The sequence below is a fragment of the Aulonocara sp. 'chitande type north' Nkhata Bay genome, linkage group LG5 (genome assembly GCF_057382095.1).
Source record: "Aulonocara sp. 'chitande type north' Nkhata Bay isolate Kocher_YH1m ecotype deep benthic linkage group LG5, A_spYH_male_GT1.1, whole genome shotgun sequence".
Taxonomy (NCBI): Eukaryota; Metazoa; Chordata; class Actinopteri; order Cichliformes; family Cichlidae; genus Aulonocara; species Aulonocara sp. 'chitande type north' Nkhata Bay.
Genome location: NC_141348.1, coordinates 48,105,662 through 48,128,088, shown reverse-complemented (window position 1 = coordinate 48,128,088; position 22,427 = coordinate 48,105,662). Strand labels below are relative to the sequence as shown.

Here is a 22,427-nt window from a genome sequence, read left to right as displayed (position 1 = left end):
CGCAGTGCCAGACGTGTTCCGCTGCTGAAGCCAGTGCATGTCCAGGCCCGTCTGAAGTTTGCCAGAGAGCACATGGATGATACAGCAGAGGATTGGGAGAATGCCATGTGGTCAGATGAAACCAAAGCAGAACTTTTTGGTATAAACTCAACTCGTCGTGTTTGGAGGAAGAAGAATACTGAGTTGCATCCCAAGAACACCATACCTAGTGTGAAGCATGGGGGTGGAAACATCATGCTATGGGGCTGTTTTTCTGCCAAGGGGACAGGACGACTGATCCGTGTTAAGGACAGAATGAATGGGGCCATGTATCGTGAGATTTTGAGCCAAAACCTCCTTCCATCAGTGAGAACTTTGAAGATGAAACGAGGCTGGGTCTCCCAACATGACAATGATCCAAAACACACCGCCCGGGCAACAAAGGAGTGGCTCCGTAAGAAGCATTTGAAAGTCCTGGAGTGGCCTAGCCAGTCTCCAGACCTCAACCCCATAGAAAATCTGTGGCGGGAGTTGAAAGTCCGTGTTGCTCGGCGACAGCCCCAAAGCATCACTGCTCTCAAGAAGATCTGCATGGAGGAATGGGCCAAAATACCAGCTACTGTGTGTGCAAACCTGGTAAAGACCTATAGTAAACGTTTGACCTCTGTTATTGCCAACAAAGGTTATGTTACAAAGTATTGAGTTGTATTTTTGTTATTGACCAAATACTTATTTTCCACCCTGATTTACGAATAAATTCTTTACAAATCCTACCATGTGGATTCATGGATTTTTTTTTTCACATTCTGTCTCTCACAGTTGAAGTGTACCTCTGGTGCAAATTACTGACCTCTGTCATCATTTTAAGTGGGGGAACTTGCACAATCGGTGGCTGACTAAATACTTTTTTGCCCCACTGTATATATATGTATATATATATGTATATATATATATATATGTATATATATATATATATATATATATATATATATATATATATATATATATATATACGCGACAGGGGAAGCGAAGCTGGAAACACTGACATCAAACATGAACATGAACATGAACCTTCAAAGTAAAACAGCAAACAAGACACACTAAACAAAGACACGGACTAGACAGAGAGAGACAGACTAGACACTGAACTAAACCTGCAATAAACATGAGAACACAAAACCTAAGAACTAATCCCTGAACAAGAATAACTGAAACATAGATTAATAATAATAATAATAATAATAATAATAATCAACAAAAGCACCACACGAGAATAAGAAAAGAATCTAAAATGCAAAATCACACCAAAACATGAGAACTTAAAATACTGGGTCAAAACTGACCTAGAACCGTGACAATAGCAGACATTTTTATTACTATACTATGGATGATACAGAGCTTTATCCAATTTCCTTCCTAAAAACATCAGATAGAACTAAAGTTATTGTACTCTGTCCTAAAAATCCTAGAAACAGCTACCAGCTAGCTACTGCGGATGGCATTACCTTGGCCTCCATTAATACTTATCTTCAAGAAATCTTCAGTTGATCTAAAATGCAAGAGAACTGACAGGCACTATATTGGCTTCTCTTCACTGACTTCCTGTTATATCCAGAATTGAATTTAAAATTATTTTCCTTCTTGAATAACTAGGGCCAATCTTATCTTAAAGACCTGATACAACCATATCACCCCAATATAGCACATCTCTCTCAGACTGCAGGCTTACTTCTGGTTCCTACGATATTTAAAAGTAGAATGGGAGGCAGTCTTCAGCTTTCAGGGCCCTCTTCTTTATGAGGCTTCCCGTGATGCACTGATCATTTCCTCTTCTCTCAGCTTTTTTCACTTACTGTGTTTACACACCATTCTGCATTTAACCTCTTTCATAGTAGAAAGAGAATGGAAATGAATTGAAAAAGATGATGCTTGTAAAGATGTTTATGGAAAAATCAGCATACTGCTCACACGACTCATCACCCTAGTAGCCCTGATGAGTTTACAGTCTCACACCTGCATTACATCTGCATCTGAACTAATAATTCTGAATCCTTGAAGGACCTCACACCAAACTTCATATAAAATCTGATGTCATGCTGCTGTAGTGATCTAAATGCATAAATGCAGGTAGGCACAACATGGCTTGGAATGTTTTAGTATACAAATTAATTACTGAAGTACTTCAGTGCAAATATGTTTTAAAAGCTTGTAACTGTGCTCTTGGACTTTGTTCAGACATAGCTGACATGTTAGCCAATGTTGAATGTCTTGAGCTCCACGTAACTATGAAATGCTACACCTTTTATTGGTGTATTTTCTTGATAAAACCTTAATATGATGTTTTTCTTTCTGTTGCAGGACACATTATACTTTTTGTAAGGCTTTTATCCATAATTCCAGCAAACAGTTTGAGTGTGCTGGATGAAGTAATCTTTCATTTAATAAAATGTTAATAACATAACCATGCTGTTTTAGAAAAAGCAAAATAAATTGTAAAGCACATTATTAGTTTTGGTTTGCCAAATTATGATTATTGACCTGCTGTTCCTAACCACAGGAGTTGGTCCACAAAAATGGCAGATAAAGTCCAGTGTGCCAATTCAAATTTGTGCACAAAAACAGTTTGCTAATTGCCAAGAAAACATTTTTAAACAAAATTCTAAAATATTTGTGTTTTCTTGTTTTTATGACAGGTGTTCTAATAAATCTATAAGAATCAAACATGCAATGCTAACCATATTGATCTTGTCCTGTGCACACACACAAGGAATCCCAGGACACCATAAACCTGTATAAGATTATCTGCTGCATTATGTTGGTGTTTAGATGCAAGCAGGTAAGTACCACCTCCAACTACATTTTGCTTTTAACTATATTCTGACACCATTGTCATGATGTATATGCAAATGTACATTATATAGGCCTGCTTGAGCTCTTCTTGAAAACTGCAGCTATTTACAAATGATATTGTTTTTAAATGTGTAAAACGGGGTTTTCAGCTGATAACACACTAACATGTTAAAAGAGATATACATTAATTTACACTTCAGTTTAGAAAAGTTTAGAAAAAATGTAGATGAAAAAATAATCAAAATTAAATTATATAGTCCTTTCCATCATCATGCTTCAGTTGAATGTTAAAATTATACTTATTATATAGATATATTTACTCTTTGCTTCAGAGGTTATGCAAGTCAGGCTTCCTTTTTCTTACTGCACGGTCTTTCAAAGGTTATAAGTAAAAAACTCATATACAACACAAGCTCTGCGATGTAAAACAACATGAGGGAAAGAGCAATGCCTCATGTGTGCCTGTTTTGTGAAGTTTGATCAGCCCTAAATGTTCATGTATGTTTATTTTTTATTTTATATTATAAAATTGTCTCTGGTTGTTTTAGTATTATTAATATTACCAGTATTATAATTGATGATTACCTTTTCAAAGTAACTTTACCATAAGGGGCCAATACCTGCAACTCAACAAGGGCTCTTTAATTTTCTTTAATAAATTGTGTGTGTGTTTTTTTTTTTTTTTCCTTTTTGAATTTCTCTAACATTTTTCTCACAATGTTGTTTTTTGAATGTCATCTTTTACAGTGATGAATTCATAACTTGTAGGGATGTCATGATAGCCTTGATATTTAAAAGTGACATAATGATAAAATGATGAAATTATGATAGCATTGTAAGTAAATGTGTAACTGGTTAATGACATTTTCTTAATATAGAAGCAAATCACAACAACAGTTGTCCCAAGCTCCTTATGTAAAGCTTTTCTATACTGATGGTTGCAGACTTTTTCACCATCTCAGTGAACTTGTACTGAGATGTACTTGTCAGTTAATGCGTTTGCCAAAAGGACAAAGTGCCACTTTTACCACTCGAATCACAAATTTAAAATCTTTAAAATCTTTATTTTCATGCACTTGTGAATTACTCAGTGGAAATGTGATGGAAATATTACTTATTACTTAAAAATATAATATTTATTGTTTCTTTTCAGCTGTCAAGAGATGAATGCATCATCTGGCAATGTGACTGTAGTCTTACAGTATCGAGACTCATTTGCTAAAGCTGTGACCAAGAATTTGATTGTCGTGTTCCTTGGCATCTCCATCGGCTACATCAATGCCAACCTCATTCACACGTTCTGCAAACACCAGGTCTTGTAGTCTTTCTTTCATGACCACTTATGTAATCAGTAGGGGTGCAACGATACACAAAATTCACGGTTCGGTTCGGTTCGATACTTTGGTATCACGGTTCGATATTTTTTCGATACAAAAAAAAATGTTCATGCCTTTTTAATTTGTCATTTATTAAAATTATAAATATATATTTTAACTCAAAAGTACAGTTTTTAAATTTAACCCTAACCCTTGTGCGTGTTTTTTATTTTGACAGCGAATGCGCACCTGCGGACCACTTATGTGCACCCCTGGTTATTTAGCTCGTCATATTGCAGCCACAGAAATTATTTTGTCCATGAAACCATAAAGCTGCACTTTCTTTTTGCCTTATAGTCTGATTTGTCATAACTTCTCCGTTTTGTGGTAAGCTTTTCTTTGGCTGTCACTTCTTCACCCTGACCTGTCTTATTTGGCTCAGCAGAACTAAAATATATATCCTGCTGCTTTTACACACACACTCACATAAGCTCAGCGATTCTCTGCGCGATCAACCTCTCACATGTTTAAGCTTGCTGCGGGAGATTTCACTTGTCATGTTTGCATAGTAAGCTAACGATTAATAAGACGATGTCAGAGGAATTGGTGCACAAATTATCATCACTCACAGATCAGTGCTGTCGCTCTCTATACACAGTTCGCACGATTGCAAAGTGAAAGCAAAAAAACAAGCGCAAATTCAAACGCAATTTCAATATGTCACATATTGACAGTGGCTCACCGATGCCAATGACATAATTACCCAGCTACATTTCCGAAAGAATGCAAAAGCATTGACATATATTTTTCCTTCCTACAATAGCCCGACTGGAAAAATTGCTAGCCCCGGGACGTCGGGCTAGCGATATTGCAAGCCCTGTATCTGATTGAGGAATCACTCATCTTTGGAAAAGAGAGTTTATTACAGAGAAATGTCTCTTTCCAAAATAAAAGCTATACTATACGCTTCTTCTGGGCTATATTCTCAGCAGCATAAGGAGAATCATGTGCTAACAGCTGTCTAAATGACTCGGCTAAAGTTAGTAGCATGCTTGTTGTTTTTGTCTTTGCACTAGGATGATGTCGGCGTAAATGTGCAGTCATATTCGTTGTGTTCCCACTAGTGCTTTCAGGTTAATCTCGTTGAAATGACCTTAACGCCACAACACGGCAAATCTCCGTTAACGAGCTACCGCCGATCGCCCCGTGCATGGGGCTAGACGGCCAACACGTTAACGAGCTAACTGCGCTAACACACTAGTTTCCACCCATGTAATTGAGCATTGCATGGCACATCCAACATACTGTTTTACTTTAGTCCATGACTCGCTTACCTTCAGGGTCATACGTCACATGAAAACCAAAATAATTCCAAACGCCAGATCTGAATGAGGGTGGGGGAGGTCCATGTTGCAAGGAGAGCTTAACTTCTGTCTTGCTAGTTTGCCCTGCGCTCTTCCTTCTGACTATGCTGTCTGTGTTGAGCGCTCAGTGGATCTGCGCTCGACAGTGCAGCCTAGGCGGAGTAGTCGAACGCAGATTCACTCAGCGCTCAACACAGACAGCATCGTCAGAAGGAAAGTTGATAAAATAAATTACAAATGTTGTATTGTTCGATACATATGCGTACCGAACCGAAAGCACTGTATCGAACGGTTCAATATCGATACGAATATCGTTGCACCCCTAGTAATCAGGCATGAAGCTTTAAACAGGAAACAGGAAAGTCCCAGTGAAATCCGATCTCTTTAACAGGATGACCTGTACAAAGTTGAAATCATACAAAATCAAAACTAATCTGGAGACACAACCAGTGTGTCAAAGCATCAGTGCTAAATGACATCTCACGCATAATGATGAGATGCAACCAGTATCTGTGGAAACGGTGTCTACATGTCTCTTAAGAAATTGCACCATTTGACGATATCCATCCTTTTCTACTGCTTGTGGTTGAAGGGGCACTATTCAAAGCAAAGATGCCTTGCCTTTCAAAATTGAAAATTTTAAACGTGTTGCCTAAACAGAATTGTTTTCAAACATTGTTTTCCTATACCTCTCCAGATTTTCTACAAGAATCCCAGATATGTCCTCTTCATTCACCTGGTGATCAATGACATGGTCCAAGTGATGCTGACTGCCATCCTGTTCATCATCAGCTACACCATCTACAAACTCAATGTCTCCGTCTGCTGCATCTTTATGTTGCTCGCTCTCTTCACCACTGAAAATTCCCCTCTGAACCTGGCTTGCATGGCAGTGGAATGCTACATAGCCATCTGTTTCCCCTTGCGTCATGTTCAGATTTGCACTGTCCAAAGAACTTTAATCTTGATTAGTTTAATTTGGATGATCACAACATTGTCTGTCCTTCCTGATCTATTCATCACCTTGGCCACAGAACCCCTGGATTTTTTTCATTCTCGTGTGTTTTGTCTCAGAAACACTGTCTTTCCACATCCCCTCATCATCCAGAAGAGGGATATTACATATGGAGTGTTTCTAGTTATAGTTTGGGTTACTATCATTTACACGTACCTAAAGATCCTATTCACTGCCAAAACAGCAAGCAAAGATGCCAAGAAAGCCAAAAACACAATCCTCCTGCACGGGTTTCAGCTGCTGCTGTGCATGGCAACATATGCAGCTCCCCACTTAACAAATGCTCTGCAGAAATGGTTTCCTACGAATTACACTGATTCCCTCTTCGTGATCTATGTTACAGTTCAAATACTGCCACGATCCATCAGCCCCATTATCTACGGCATTCGTGACAAAACTTTTAGGAAGTTCTTGAAAGGGAATCTGTTGTGTAAAATCACTGTACATAAATCAGACAATCAAAATAGGTAAAAGTGAATGTCCTGGCCCCTATACCTCTGTTCAGTTCATTCAGTCATGTAAGTTGAAATGCCATGAACATCTAATAAAAATCTTGATAGCTTGATTAGTCTTATATATTAATTGGTATTGTTATATATTTATGGTTTTTATATTGTTAATTTGTGTATGTTGCGGGGCGTGGTCGGCCGCAGCAGGGAAGGTGGACGCACCTGCGCAACATCGCAATCACACCTCACCAGGTTAAAATCTGTGCTCTGCCTGCTGTTGTTGTAAATGGTAAATGGTAAATGGCCTGTATTTATATAGCGCTTTACTAGTCCCTAAGGACCCCAAAGCGCTTTACATATCCAGTCATCCACCCATTCACACACACATTCACACACTGGTGATGGCAGCTACATTGTAGCCACAGCCACCCTGGGGCGCACTGACAGAGGCGAGGCTGCCGGACACTGGCGCCACCGGGCCCTCTGACCACCCCCAGTTGTAGAAGTGTTCAGCTGCACAGCAGGAAAGCTGCAGCTGTGTATGTAACATGACAGCAACCGATAAATAAAAGAATAAAGATGCTGGAAAGCATGTTCATGTCGTCGTGGACATTTACAGTGCATAGTACTGTATGTGCAGATGATAATTATAATCATTCAGTTATCTTGTTTATGGAACTTTTAACTGGATTTAAAAGCTTGTGTAATTGTAAACAATTTTATGTTTGTTTTTGTAAATACCTTTTTCTTTTTTCACTTAATTTGAATCCATGCTTCAAATTTCCATGTTCTTTTGATAAGCAGCATAATTTTATTTATATTTAGCAATAATTAAAATCCTTTATCAGAGAGCTTTTGTAAAGTCTGTCAAAATTTAAATTTTTGCATGAGGTACAGTTAAGTACTCCTTTAGGGTGCAAACAGTGAAAAATGTATTTGCAACACTTGGAACATTTTGTGATGAGCAACAACTGCTGTGGATCATTTAGGACATATATGTATGTTTAAAGCTGAAGCCACTAAACATGTCTAATGTCAAGAAAAACGTTTGTGTACTTATCAGAATTTATGCACTGATTAGCTATCTGGTGTCAAGTTAATTATAAGCAAAAGAAATCTGGCTTAAATAGTCCAGACTAGAAATGTAAGTGAACTCTATGCTGACAACCTTTCCAAAAGCTGCCTTTGGTTACATGCATGAGGAGAAAGAATTAGTTTTGGCTGTAGAGAAGTCCTTCCTTTAAATAAATAGTTACTGATGCAAGAACTGATTTCCCTCATTTAAATCAAATACACAAAGTTGTAGTGCATGTAAGATTACAATTTCAAACACAATGAACATAACTGTATACAGTTTAACCCTGCTTTTAAAAATGTTACAGGTTAAAATATGTCTTGCCGTTAAATTAGAAAAGTTCATTTTGTGTAACAGAATTTACATTTCTACAATAAAAGTGATAAAATTCTGGTGTTCATAACATATCTCACAATATTTTATAGTTCTTTGTGTGAATGATGTAAATGACTCCCCTGCTTGTTAAACCTTTTCGCCATTTGTCCGGTCTTTTATTTCACCCTTCAGCTTTTCTGCAGTAATCCCAGGTTTTTACTTTACATGATGGTCAATGACATGTTTCGTGTGACCGTGTGGATGTTTGTCATCAGCTACACAATCACAAAAATCCCGGCCTGTTATATTCTCCTCCTGCTTGTTCTCTTCATGTTGGCTTTGAAGAGAGTAAGAATTTATCTAATGTATAATTTAGAATTATTTTTAAAAATTCTCAGATCTCATTGGGCTTTGGATAAACTGTGCACACATGTATCATAGATCAACCCCCACCCGCCACCGTCCATGTGTACTCACTCTGTATAAAAAGGCTGCTGCAATACCACAATCACATTAGGATCAAAATCCATTCAAGGTCAGTACTGTCATGCTTCACTTCACACTTCTTTTATTGGAAATGAAAAAAGAACCACCACAGAACTGTTCACAATGTAACACTGATCATATTTGCTGTACTTTGCACCGTTGACTGTTTTTTGCCCCTGAAACAGGTTCTTTGGATGCTGATATGAATTTGACACAAGTTGACAGCAATGCAACAATAACTTTGAATTACTGGAACACATTTGCCAAAGCTGTTGGCAAGAATGTGACCGTTGTTGTGTTGGGCATCACCATAAACTACATTAATGCCACCATGATCCACACATTCAACAAGTATCATGTGTGTAAAGTAGGCCTGCTACTCTACTTTACCTGTCAAAGAGTTATCATATTTTGTTATCTTTATTATTTTTTTATTTTAAGTTGATTTTTTTGTTTGTTTCCAGCTCAGGTTCCTTTGGTTCGAAGGCTGAGCTTGTCTGCTGTACAAGAATATCATTTAGAAATGCTTGCTTTTGATGTAGACCTTATTACTTTCAATGTTAGCTTATTTTTGGATATTATTTGGGTGTCTCTCTACTAACTCAATAATTCACCTCTATGTGATTTATTGTTTCTGTGAAGCAATACTTAATCTAATTTTAATATGTACATGTTTTTACAGTAACGCTTTCTGAAAAAATGTCTTTTTAAATCAACTGTTGTTTTAACCTCTGCCTTTCTTTAACCTTACTCTAAAGATATATTCAACACTAATAATTAATTATGTCATTTAAATCAGATCTTCAAGTTGAACCCTCGCTACATCCTGTTCATCCACTTGGTGTTTAACGATATCATCCAACTGTCAACCAGCATTTCCCTCTTCATCTTCTCGTACGCATTCCACACCATCCACGTCTCCCTCTGTTTGTTACTCATCTTGCCGGCGATCTTTACCACACAAAACACTCCTCTTAATATAGCTTTTATGGCAGCAGAGTGTTGTGTTTCTGTCTGCATCCCTCTTCGATACAGCTACATATGTACAGTCAAAAGAACATATATTGTAATTGGAATAATCTGGGCAATAAGTTCACTTTCCATTTTGCCAGATCTGTTCATTCTCTTGGCCGTTGAGTCTTCACAGTTCGTACAGTCGAGAGTGGTCTGCAACAGAGATTCTGTGTTTCGGAGCAGCTATAGTGTAAAGAAGAGGGATGCATCCCACACACTGTTTCTGGTGCTAGTTTCGGTCACACTGTTGTACACTTACTGCCAAATTTTGTTTGTGGCTAGATGTGCTGATTCAGATACTAAAAAAGCAAGAAACACCATCCTGATTCATGGGTTTCAGGTGCTGTTGTGCACAACGGTTTATGTGCAACCTCCGTTAATCAAACTCCTGGTATACTTTTTTCCTGAAGGGCTAAGTGACATAAACTTTGCCACTTTTATTATTAACCAAGTTCTCCCTCGCTTAGGAAGTCCTATAATCTATGGATTACGTGACAAGACTTTCAGAAAGTTCTTGAAAAGGCATTTGTGTGCAGTGAACAACCTTCCAAAGATAATACGGTCGTCATAAAACAGCAATACATATCCAACTCATATACTGATTTTAGATGGGAACATATTTTCAGCATGTCATTTTGTATAACCTCTGCTGTTTTCATAGCTGAACTACATTAAAATATTTAGTGTAAATATAATGTTGTTTAACACAACCAAGGAGGAAGTTGAAAGATTACAAACTCTGCACAAAAGCTTATATGCAATATTATAATTCATTTAAAAGTTTTTAATCAGATAACAGGTCTGTGCATGATGTGTGACATATATTTGGGTGTCCTTGGTCACTGCTGGGTCAGGCCTTGGGTAGCACTAGAGACATGGCACTCATTTCTGAATTGACATTTTTTAGAGAATTTTTTTTTAAATGTGGTTTTCCCTCTTTTTACCTCCACACCTGAACTGAGGCTTATTGATGGTTTGGCTCATCAGATTTTTTTATTCTTAAATAAATTTATTACCAAAAAAGTTTTGTGTAAAAAGAAATACTAATGTAATCAAAAATAGGATTATTTATATGTCTTACGATATATGACAACAAAATGGAACAAGAAAAAAAGGAGGTGAAAAAAGAAAGCAAAGCAGCTTCGGCTCCTGGGCAGGATCCGGCTCCAACCAGGGCTGGGCTGGGACAAAAAATCGGCCCGGGCATTTTGACTGGAGACCAACCCACCAGGTATTATAGGAAAAGCCATAAAGCCTTTGAATGAAAACAAACACTGTTGTAACAGGGATGTACACTGTCTTATTGGTATATATGTATGATTTCTATACATTTTGCATCAGATATTATAGATACAGATATTATAAGATTCAAATAATTATGTCTAGATAAAAATGTCTAGCTTTATTTCTTACAGCTAGACATTTTAAATGAGAATAAGAAAGAAAAGTATTTCTTTGTGCCCCCTTTCCTGTTAATGCCCTACCTGCTAGACCCGCCCTGCACAGTTACCAGCTGTCAGCTCCTTAGAAAAGGGTCCAGGTGTTATTTGTCTCACAAACTTCCCTTCAACATTCATGTCACCTAAAAGGTAAACCTGTTTCTCCATCACCTGCAAACATAACATTTTCTGCTAGGTGAGAAATCATCAACATATTACGTTTTCGGCCACCCAACACGTTCCTAAATCACGACATCGGAAAAATGAGGAACTATGAGAACCGTTTGGACTCAATCTACACATGTTTGCTCTTTTTCTTAAAATCACTTGGGAAAACACTATTTAATGTCATTAAAGTGCTAGGGTTACAGATACGGTTAGGTTTAGGGCTGGATCGTCTATTACCGCGGGACCGTCATTACACTGGATTTCATCCAAAACCCAGTGTTGTGCCAAAAAGTGATTGTCTGCCAAAAACTAATTTCCAATGTTTCTGTGTATTTTTTATGTGTAATATCTTTATGTATGTTCGTAAATAGACTTCGGTGAACAGCGTTTACAAAGGGGTTATAAAGAGAATTAAAAAATTATCCATTTTTCAAGTATCTTTACAACTCTGTGTTACTGTAATACATTATAACCAATCAGGTCCTTTATCCCCACTATTGTAATATTTGCTGCCATTTCTGCTGTCCTCTTGGCCACTTACTCTTACAAAAGACATTTTTAATGTTAATGAGATTTTTTTTAACGGCATAAATAAAGGTTATATAAAAGTCACTGCCAAAAACTGATTGCGGCTTCTACTTTGTAGCCCAACAAATTACTTATAGCAGTCTCTGTCAGTGCGCCCCAGGGTGGCTGTGGCTACAATGTAGCTTGCCATCACCAGTGTGTGAATGGGTGGATGACTGGATATGTAAAGCGCTTTGGGGTCCTTAGGGACTAGTAAAGCGCTATATAAATACAGGCCATTTACCATTTAAATACGAGCAATCAGTTTTTGGCAGACAATCATTTTTTCACACAACACCGGCACATACCATAAGAACGCGAACGGTCACCTTTTGCGTTTCTCAGGACGTGACAAAACGTCGGGACATTACACCTCGGGAGTGAGAACGGGCTGGTTCAGCTCTGATGATTCAGTAAGGACATCTTCTGGTTTCATCTTCATGTTTCCCTCTCACCAGGATATCCAAACTGACATCATGACCAGCAGCTTTACAGCTGTGGCTCCAGCAAACATCAGCTGATACTAGAAATTAATATTAAATAAATTCTAACAACAGCTGATCAAGCTTAAACGTGCTGCTGTTGTTTACCGCGACATCCGCTGGTTTCCTCTTTGTGGGAGATAAACAAACAAGAGAGAAAAGCTGATCATTGATCAGTTTCATGACTAGAGTAGCAACAGGAGAGAGAGGGGAGAGAATGAGAGAAGAAGAGGAAGCTGACAGCATAAAGACAGAATAACTCCAGCTTTGTGTCTTTTTTTCCATTCTAGCTGAAATACGGGACAAATCGCGTTCCTTTGCGGCTCAATATGAAACGCATAATATTTTCTCTGAATACGGAACAATTCCATTTTTTACCGGACGTTTGGCATCTCTACTAACTAACCTTATGAATAAAATAAAGTTCACTATCAGTAACATCATAGCACCCACCCAGCTGTATAGAAACTCCGTCATGCTAGCTAGTACGCAGTACGAGTTATTGTAACTGACTGTAAAAAGTCAGCACAGCGAAAATAAACTCCACCTAAACTTGGTTTATATCTGACCCAGATAGACTGCAGGTCATAACTTCTTACATTTCGGGCAGTATGTTCAAAGCTTGTCCACTCTGCGCTGTGATATTTTACACCACTACATCTGACACTTCCTTACATCACTGAGCTTAGCGATGTAAGGCACTAATGTAGCTGCTAGGAAACTTGTTCTTGAGCTAATCTGAAGACTACACGAAGTTTGGAAGTCTGTAGCGATTGACTGCAGAAAGTTGGTGACCTCTGTACTACGGCCTACCACTTCATGACTTATTTGCTGTTGTTTCACATGACTTCCACTTTTAACACTACTAATAGTCGATTATGAAGTATTTCATAGCGAGAAAATTTCATGACTGGATTAAATGAATGACTGGGTTAAATGCGTTAAAGATTTTAATCACACTAATCATAATGGCGTGTTAACACATTCTTGAAGGGGCCCCTTAGTTCCAGTGAAAGGAGCCTTTCATGCTTCAGCATACCAAGACGTTTGGACAATTTCCTGCTCCCAGCTTTGTGGGAACAGTTTGAAGATTTAAAAGTTTGAAGGTGGAACAGTTTGAAGACTCTAAAGAGCTTGAAAACAAAAGCTGGACATCTTTAAGTTGCTTGAAGACGGTTCAACTCTCATCCGAGAAGCTTCTTCATAGACATAGATGGCTTGTAAGTCCTCTGTGAACAACCGTCTTTGAACAGAGGCGGTTGTTTACGACACAAACTGTCTGCCATCTATAATCTAGTTTTGAGATCCCTTCCCAGACGCTGTAATGCCCACTCACATCCTGGGCCTTTTGACCTCAGGAAATCACATGATAGGGTGGGGCCAGGTTTCACAGTCCAGACACTTTTCTTTCTAAGTTCTTTAGACTACCATTAACTGGATGACTGAGAACCTTCACAGACAACAGTTTGAATACATCTTTTTGTTCCAACATGACTGCAGACCAGTGTACAAAGCAAGCTCCATGAGGACATATAAGAGGGAGTTTGGCCCTGACCTGACCGAGTCTTGACCTCAACCTAAAGAACACCTTTGGGATGAATTAGAGCAGTCACCGCTCCAATTCTTCTCATCCAACATCTGTGTCTGACCTCACAAATGCACTTCTGGAAGAAAAATCTAAAATTCCCATAAACACTCCTAAACCTGTGGAAAGCCTTCCCAGTAGTGTTGAGGATGTTTTGCTGCAAAGGGTGGGCTGACATCATGTTAAACTCTGTGTATAACGTGCCCACCCCCAAGTCCCTATATGTATGTGTTATGAGAGTGTGAGTAATGTGGATGTCTAGGTTGCAGAATAAAATTTAGGCACAGGCAGCCAGAAGGGGACAGAGGGGGAGTGCCTCCCCTGCACCCTGGTGACACACCTGCACCCCAAGCAGGTGACCTGCTTGGGGTGTGTGTGTGGGTGTGGTGGAGCGGGAAGAAGGAGGCAGCTGAGGATGGGGAGGGAAGAAAGGGGCCAGCTCCTGGGGCCAGCTCCCCCGCTGACCCCAGGAGGTATCCCAACACTCTGGAACCCACCAGGGCAATGTGGCCTAGGCCCATCCAGACCGGGGCCCACAGCAGCAGCACCACCCCGCCCCACAGAGTCCGGGGCAGCCCACCCGACCCCACCGCAGAGAAAACTGCACCCACCTCATCATCCAATCTTCTCCCAGACTGCACAACACAATAGACACCCAGTTTGAGTCATTCTCCACCTCTCCAATATCTCTCCCCTAAAGATATTGGAGTGAGCTCCTGTAGAGAGGAGACCTCCTGCAAAGATGTGCTTGGACTTCTGAGTTGTGAACACTCAAATCATTGCATGGCTCCGCCCATCAAAAAGTCTGTGCATTCACGAATATATATCGCCCAACGTTCATTATTGGACTGACAATTGTCGGTTGGAAAATTTTTACATATCGTCCAACCCTAGTGTTAACCACAGGGTGCTTAGGTTAAGTAACAATGTAGTTTGTTGTTGTTTTGGTTTAAGTGAAAATGTTTTATGTGTGTGTGTTCATGTGTTGTATATGAGTGTAGACTTGTATATAGTTAATCATGTATGGATCATTTAATGTCGAATTCTGAATATCGATCTGTAAGTAATGAAATTTGAAATAAGGGGGTAGGAACAGGAAAAATGTAATCCCACTCCTTTTCGAGCACACACATTGTATAGACATAGATATATACGTGAAACTTCATTTTTTATAAATTTTGTTTTTTCTTTTTTCCCTTGTTATTTCAGTTATATTACACCCCGGCCTAGGCAACCGGCGTGCAACGCAGGAAAATGAAAATAATGAAAAAACACACGAAAAAACCCCCACTAAGGCTCTCTACCAAAATCCCCAAAACGGAAGTGTCTCAAAACGAAAGTATTTACAAAACCCATTTACAGCTATTTACAACAAACTTTTTATTTACAACACGGGGGAAGATCGCGACCATGACACACTGAAACACAAGGCTTAAATACATAGAAGGATCAATCAGGGAATGGACAACAAGAGGGAAACACAGCTGGGGCAAATTAGACCTGACGAGACAAGGAAACGTAAACTGAACACACTAAGATAACACAGACTTTCAAAGTAAAACAGGAAACACATAACAGTCACGCCAAAACAAAACGCCTAAAACAATACACTGCCAACGCCGAACCGTAACAGCATGTTCTAAAGAAAATCTATCTATATTTTGTCATACTGATGTAAAAGACAAAAAATAATGGGTATTAAGGCCCTTAATGAGCAGGCCTTTTGAATGGAGTCCTTTAATGCATGCACATGGCCTAGGGCCCTGATACACATATAATACAGAGAGATGTTTCAGGTTAGCTGGAGAGCTGGGGTTAGTGGATGTTGTAGCCTAAATGCTGACAATATCCTCTGACTTTTCAAACTTTAAACAAAGACACTAGAGCATGTGTTGGTGTCATGTCAACCTAAGGAGATGGACCATAAGACAAAGCATGATATTGACACATTTGCAGAGATTCTTGTCTCTTCTCTGTGAGCTAGCAAAAGTGCCTAATACACACGTGCATGCACTAATGGGTACGAGCACTCCTACTACTCACAAACATTCAGGCACTGTCTCCCTCTCTCACACATACAGTATAGACACACCTGACGTCATTTGCATATAACCACTATTATAAATTATCAATCACTGGCAAGTGCTACAAGACAGAAGTCAACCATAACCAGGTGAGCACCTATTCTTTGGTGGGTGGGGTTGTTTATAAAAACAATTTATATATTCTTTGAGATTTGTATTGTATTGAATCATTTAGTGTAGTATATTTTATTTTATGTGATCAGCTATATAATAACTCTGATTGTAACACAACCAGGCGCAATTATCAACTATGATTTAAGTTACTGCTTTGAATGAGAATGCTACTATTATCCAGCTCGTTGTGACTAAGTTAATGTTATAGGACAAACATGTGGAGTTTTTTCTTTAATGAAAATGTCTTATTGCAGTTCACACTTAACTAAAGCAGAGTTTAGTGCAGAAAAGCATAGTTTGTTGTAAACTGGAGCAGAAAGGTTTTTGAACTTTATAAAATTGATGAGAATAAATAACTTATGGTGAATTACATTGCAGAAAATGCATTTTCTGAAATGTAAATTATTTGCTTATGCAAAATGAATTATTTTTGATTCTTGGATATGGTGTTTTATGGTTGGTGTAATAGTGTTGCAGAATATTTAAGATTTCTAAGATTATTATTAATCAGATAAGGAATGCTCATAGATATCAACACTTTGCCGTGTTTTTAAAGTTAACACCTTCTGTGTTACAACCTGCCATAACAATCAATGATGTCTACAGGTTTTTTGGCCAACTCAAGAACCTTTCAAATGCTGCCATGAATTTGACAACAGTTATGTATCGGGACCCGTTAAACATAGCTATTGTCAAGAATGTGATAACTGTGGTCCTCAGTATCGCCATCATCTATGTCAACGGCACCTTGCTGCACACATTCAAAAAACATGAGGTCTGTATCCTGCTCATAAATTTTGCATCTATTTATTACATCCATTTAGAACTACATACTAGACGACAGAATGTGATATGTTCTGCACGGTGAACATTCCATCGCGCAAAGAGACGTTGGAGTGACGTCTTTTAAGTGATATTTTTGGACGTCCAAGTTTGGTCACTGGAGCAGTTGTTTTTTATCCACCGTTCAATGTTTAGTGGAATAATTCACCTTTCATGTTCTAAATCCTGTCCTTCTCTTCAGGTTTTCAACACAAATCCTCGTTACATCCTGTACATTCATCTGGTAATCAATGATATCCTCCTGCTCATCATGTTCACCCTCCTTCAAGTTCTCAGTTACGCCATTTTCACTCTTCATGTGCCCTTCTGTATTATTTTGCTAGTGATTGCGATAATTTCCAGCCTTAACACTCCAATGACCCTCGCTGTGATGGCAGTAGAGTGTTATGTTGCCATATGCTTCCCTCTCCAGCACTCACAGATCTGTACAGTCAAAAATGTAACCGTTGTGATCACAGTGATATGGGTGCTAAGTTCACTTACAATTCTGCCAGATTTATTCACCATCTTGGCCACAGAATCCAGAGATTTCTTTCATTCAAGAGTCTTCTGCCTTTGGAAAACAACTTTCAGACCTCCTGAGCTAGAAAAGAAGAAAGATATATCCAACATTGTATTTCTGGTTATTGTTTGGCTCATCCTTGTCTACACATATTTCAGAATTCTTTTCGCTGCACAGGCAGCTGCTGCAAACGCCAGGAAAGCAAGAAACACTGTACTGCTGCACGGCTTCCAGCTGCTGCTGTGCATGCTCAACTACGTGCATGATTTGCTGCTCAATGGTTTGACATCCTTGTTTCCAAGTGGAGTACTGACTATTCGCTACACAGTCTCAATACTAATACATGTTTTGCCTCGAATCATCAGTCCAATTATTTATGGGATACGAGATAAGATGTTCAGAAAGTACCTGAAAAAATACTTGTTTCATACAAAAAATGCTAATGCTTTTGTACACAGGTAACCCAGACAAGACAGACATTGTTGACGTTACACATTTATCAATTTCTCTTAATTTTATTACCATTTTCTTTTAGATACAGGCTAAGTAGAAGTAATGGGAGTAGTGAAATTCACTTTATGTTTCTCATATCATACAATTTTTTTGATCTTTCTAAACTCTCATTCACAGTGAAACAGTGTTCTGTTAGTCTCTGCATTTTGAAGCTGTAGGCAGAAATACTGTAACTTCCTGTTTGTATCACAAAGGAGAAAACTGCAGTAACCTAACCTACAGCAAATAAAAACATATTTTCATGAGTTTTCAGAATTTGGTGTTATTGGATTCATTTTTGGTGCTCAGTGTTTAGTGTAATATGTTCCAAAGTAAGATGCTACTTCATTGACAGTCCATTTTTCCATAAAGCATTACTGTGCTAAATTGAAAAATGGTATAACAGTTTTGTTGTTACTTATGTAAGACAGGTTCTCCAATTATGTGCATGATGGGAAAATAATCAAATGAGCCTTTTTCCTGCAAACATTTTGCTACCATTGGCTCACTAATGGATTTTATGTGGTGGTTTATGTGGAGGGAAATTTTGAAATTGCAGAGCAGGATACTTTATATAGTACTGTTAATTAGTAATTATTGCTTTTGGCTTCCTGTAAGCTACATTAGTGCTTGAACTTGCAGTGATGAAGTGAATGAAGAACACCACTGAACTGATCTGAATGGACTGGCTCATTGTCAGTGATCTGATCCAGCTTTTCAGTTTTCACTTGTGTTATTTGGTATCATACTTGAATTTTTCGTGACATGGGGTATTCGTAAGTCAGGGTTCCACTGTATTTAAGAATATTTTGTGTTTTTTTTTTATTTATGTGTGCTCAAATGGAATAATATGGTAATAATAATACATTTGTCTTAAATTATGGATGCTGTGTCGGTCGCGAACGAAGTGGCTCTTAGAGCCGGATCTTTGAAGTGAACGACACGAGCCGGCTCCTTATCGCCAGCCGTGGGTTTTTTTTTTTCTTTCTCTCTCCCTCTCTCTCACTCTTTTTTTCTGCTTCACTCAGCACACGAGCCTTGTGCTTTGTGCTGGGAAGAGGGGGGAGGGGTGGAATTTACACTCGCAGTAGCACAGGAACAGAGCAGGCGAGAGAGAGAGAGAGAAAGAGAGCCAGGGACAACAACGTCACATTAGAAAGGTATAGTAATCACAGTTGTGGATGTTAAAAGATTCACAAAGTTTATTCATGCAGGCCCATATGACAGAGAATGTGCATCTTCATTTTGTTTTCATATTTTCATTTATATGTAATTGTGTTGTGGTTTGCAGTGTTTTGTGTTGTTTTACTTAAAATTTGTTTAAAAGGAAAAAGCTAAAAATTTAAATAGCTAAAAGTTGAACTGCGAATAGTTGGTTTTTGTAATATATGATTTATTTATTACATTTCATGTGGAGAGAATAAATAAAAGTAGATTTACGGTGGCCCCTAGAGACAAAGCATGTACAAACTCCAAAACACGTACAAAACACAACAGAAGTGCTCCAGGATGCAGGCAAAGTGTTGAGCTTTTGTTACCTAGTGGCTACACAAGCAAGCAATTACCAACGACCGGATTTGGTGTGTGGTAGTAACAGGTAAATGAACATTTTTTTAAATGATTTGAATATATATGAGTGGTATATATACAAACACCCAGCACGCCCCTGTGGCCGGTTTATCCTTCAAGCTCGGGTCCTCTACCAGAGCCCTGGGAGCTTGAGGGTTCTGCGCAGTATCTTAGCTGTTCCCAGGACTGCGCTCTTCTGGACAGAGATCTCCGATGTTATTCCCGGGATCTGCTGGAGCCACTCGCCTAGCTTGGGAGTCACCGCACCTAGTGCTCCGATTACCACGGGGACCACCGTTACCTTCACGCTCCACATCCTCTCGAACTCTTCTGTGAGCCCTTGGTATTTCTCCAGCTTCTCGTGTTCCTTCTTCCTGATATTGCTGTCATTCGGAACCGCTACATCGATCACTACGGCCGTCTTCTTCTGTTTGTCTACCACCACTATGTCCGGTTGGTTAGCCACCACCATTTTGTCCGTCTGTATCTGGAAGTCCCACAGGATCTTAGCTCGGTCATTCTCCACCACCCTTGGGGGCATCTCCCATTTTGACCTCGGGACTTCCAGGTTATACTCGGCACAGATGTTCCTGTACACTATGCCGGCCACTTGGTTATGGCGTTCCATGTATGCCTTGCCTGCTAGCATCTTGCACCCTGCTGTTATGTGCTGGATTGTCTCTGGGGCATCTTTACACAGCCTGCACCTGGGGTCTCGCCTGGTGTGATAGACCCCAGCCTCTATGGATCTTGTACTCAGAGCTTGTTCTTGTGCTGCCATGATTAGTGCCTCTGTGCTGTCTTTCAGTCCAGCTTTGTCCAGCCACTGGTAGGATTTCTGGATATCAGCCACCTCCTCTATCTGCCGGTGGTACATACCATGCAGGGGCCTGTCCTTCCATGATGGTTCCTCGTCTCCCTCCTCTTTCTTGGGTTTCTGCTGCCTGAGGTATTCACTGAGCACTCGGTCAGTTGGGGCCATCTTCCCAATGTATTCTTGGGTGTTCGTTGTCTCATCCTGGACTGTGGTGCTGACACTCACCAGTCCCCGGCCCCCTTCCTTCCGCTTATCGTACAGCCTCAGGGTGCTGGACTTGGGGTGAAACCCTCCATGCATGGTAAGGAGCTTTCTTGTCTTTATGTCAGTGGCTTCTATCTCCTCCTTTGGCCAGCCTATTACCCCAGCAGGGTACCTGATCACGGGCAGGGCGTAGGTGTTGATGGCCCGGATCTTGTTCTTACCATTCAGCTGACTCCTCAGGACTTGCCTGACCCTCTGCAGGTACTTGGTGGTTGCAGCCTTTCTAGCGGCCTCTTCATGGTTCCCATTTGCCTGCGGGATCCCCAGGTACTTGTAACTGTCCTCTATGTCTGCAATGTTGCCTTCTGGTAGTTCAATCCCCTCAGTTCTGACTACCTTCCCTCTCTTTGTTACCATTCGACTACACTTCTCCAGTCCAAACGACATTCCAATGTCATTGCTGTATAGCCTGGTAGTGTGGATCAGTGAATCAATGTCTCGTTCACTCTTGGCATACAGCTTGATGTCATCCATGTACAGGAGGTGGCTGACAACTGCTCCGTTCCGTAGTCGGTATCCGTAGCCAGTCTTGTTAATGATCTCACTGAGGGGGTTCAGGCCTATGCAGAACAGCAGTGGGGACAGAGCATCTCCTTGGTAGATCCCGCACTTCAATTCAATTCAATTCAATTTTATTTATATAGCGCCAAATCACAACAAAAGTCGCCTCAAGGCGCTTCATACTCAAGGCGCTTCACTTGATGGTGACTTGTGCTATGGGCTTGGAGTTGGCCTCTAGTGTTGTACGCCACATCCCCATTGAGTTCCTGATGAAGGCTCTTAGGGTCCTGTTGATCTTGTACAATTCTAAGCATTCCAGTATCCAGCTGTGGGGCATTGAGTCATAGGCCTTCTTGTAATCAATCCAGGCATTGCACAGGTTGGTCAGTCTTGCAGTCTTGGCTGACTGTTCTGTCTACCAGTAGCTGGTGTTTTGCGCCTCTGGTATTCTTGCCAATCCCTTTCTGTGCCCCACTCATGTATTGACCCATGTGCCTGTTCATCTTAGCTGATATGATGCCTGACAGGAGCTTCCATGTAGTACTGAGGCAGGTTATTGGTCGGTAGTTGGATGGGACCGGTCCCTTCTTGGGGTCCTTGGGGATCAGGACCGTTCGACCTTCGGTTAGCCATTCCGGGTGTCTCTCGTTAACTAGCGGCTGGTTCATTTGTGCTTGAAGACGCTCGTGGAGTGCAGTCAGCTTCTTCAGCCAGTAGGCGTGAACCATGTCGGGCCCTGGTGCTGTCCAGCTCTTCATACTGGAGACCCTTTCTTGGATATCTGCCACTGTGATGGTTACTGGACCCTGTTCAGGGAGGTCGCTATGGTCTGCCCTCAGATCCACTAGCCACTGAGCATTGCCATTATGGGTTGTGTCCTTCTCCCATATGCTCTTCCAGTATTGCTCCGTCTCCAGCCTTGGTGGTGCTGTTCTCTTATTGTTCCCTTGCCACTGAGAGTACACCTTTGCTGGTTCTGTGGAGAACAGCTGGTTTATTCTCCTGCCTTCTATCGCTCTGGTGTACCTCCTCAAGCGGCTGGCCAAGGCTGTGAGTCTTTGCTTGGCAGTTTCCAAGGCCTCAGGTATGGACAGTTTGCTGTATTTCTTAGGCACCTTCTTTGTCACACCTTCTACA

The 22,427-nt window shown here is 40.1% G+C and overlaps 3 protein-coding genes across 3 annotated transcripts; all 3 read left to right on the top strand.

Moving 5' to 3' along the window:
* The first annotated feature begins 2,736 nt into the window (after nt 1-2,736).
* Nucleotides 2,737-7,196, top strand: LOC147331599 (odorant receptor 131-2-like). Its single transcript, XM_086294395.1, has 3 exons — nt 2,737-2,815; nt 3,983-4,142; nt 6,207-7,196. Exons 2-3 carry the CDS (start codon nt 3,993-3,995, stop codon nt 6,993-6,995), a joined length of 939 nt encoding a protein of 312 aa, XP_086150521.1. The 5' UTR covers nt 2,737-2,815; nt 3,983-3,992; the 3' UTR covers nt 6,996-7,196.
* Nucleotides 7,197-9,051: 1,855 nt separating this feature from the next.
* Nucleotides 9,052-10,434, top strand: LOC147331598 (odorant receptor 131-2-like). Its single transcript, XM_086294121.1, has 2 exons — nt 9,052-9,207; nt 9,649-10,434. Exons 1-2 carry the CDS (start codon nt 9,052-9,054, stop codon nt 10,432-10,434), a joined length of 942 nt encoding a protein of 313 aa, XP_086150247.1.
* Nucleotides 10,435-17,272: 6,838 nt separating this feature from the next.
* LOC147331597 (odorant receptor 131-2-like) lies at nt 17,273-18,109 on the top strand. Its single transcript, XM_086294394.1, has one exon. The coding sequence runs from the start codon at nt 17,273-17,275 to the stop codon at nt 18,107-18,109; it is 837 nt and encodes a 278-aa protein (XP_086150520.1).
* The last annotated feature ends 4,318 nt before the right edge of the window (nt 18,110-22,427 follow it).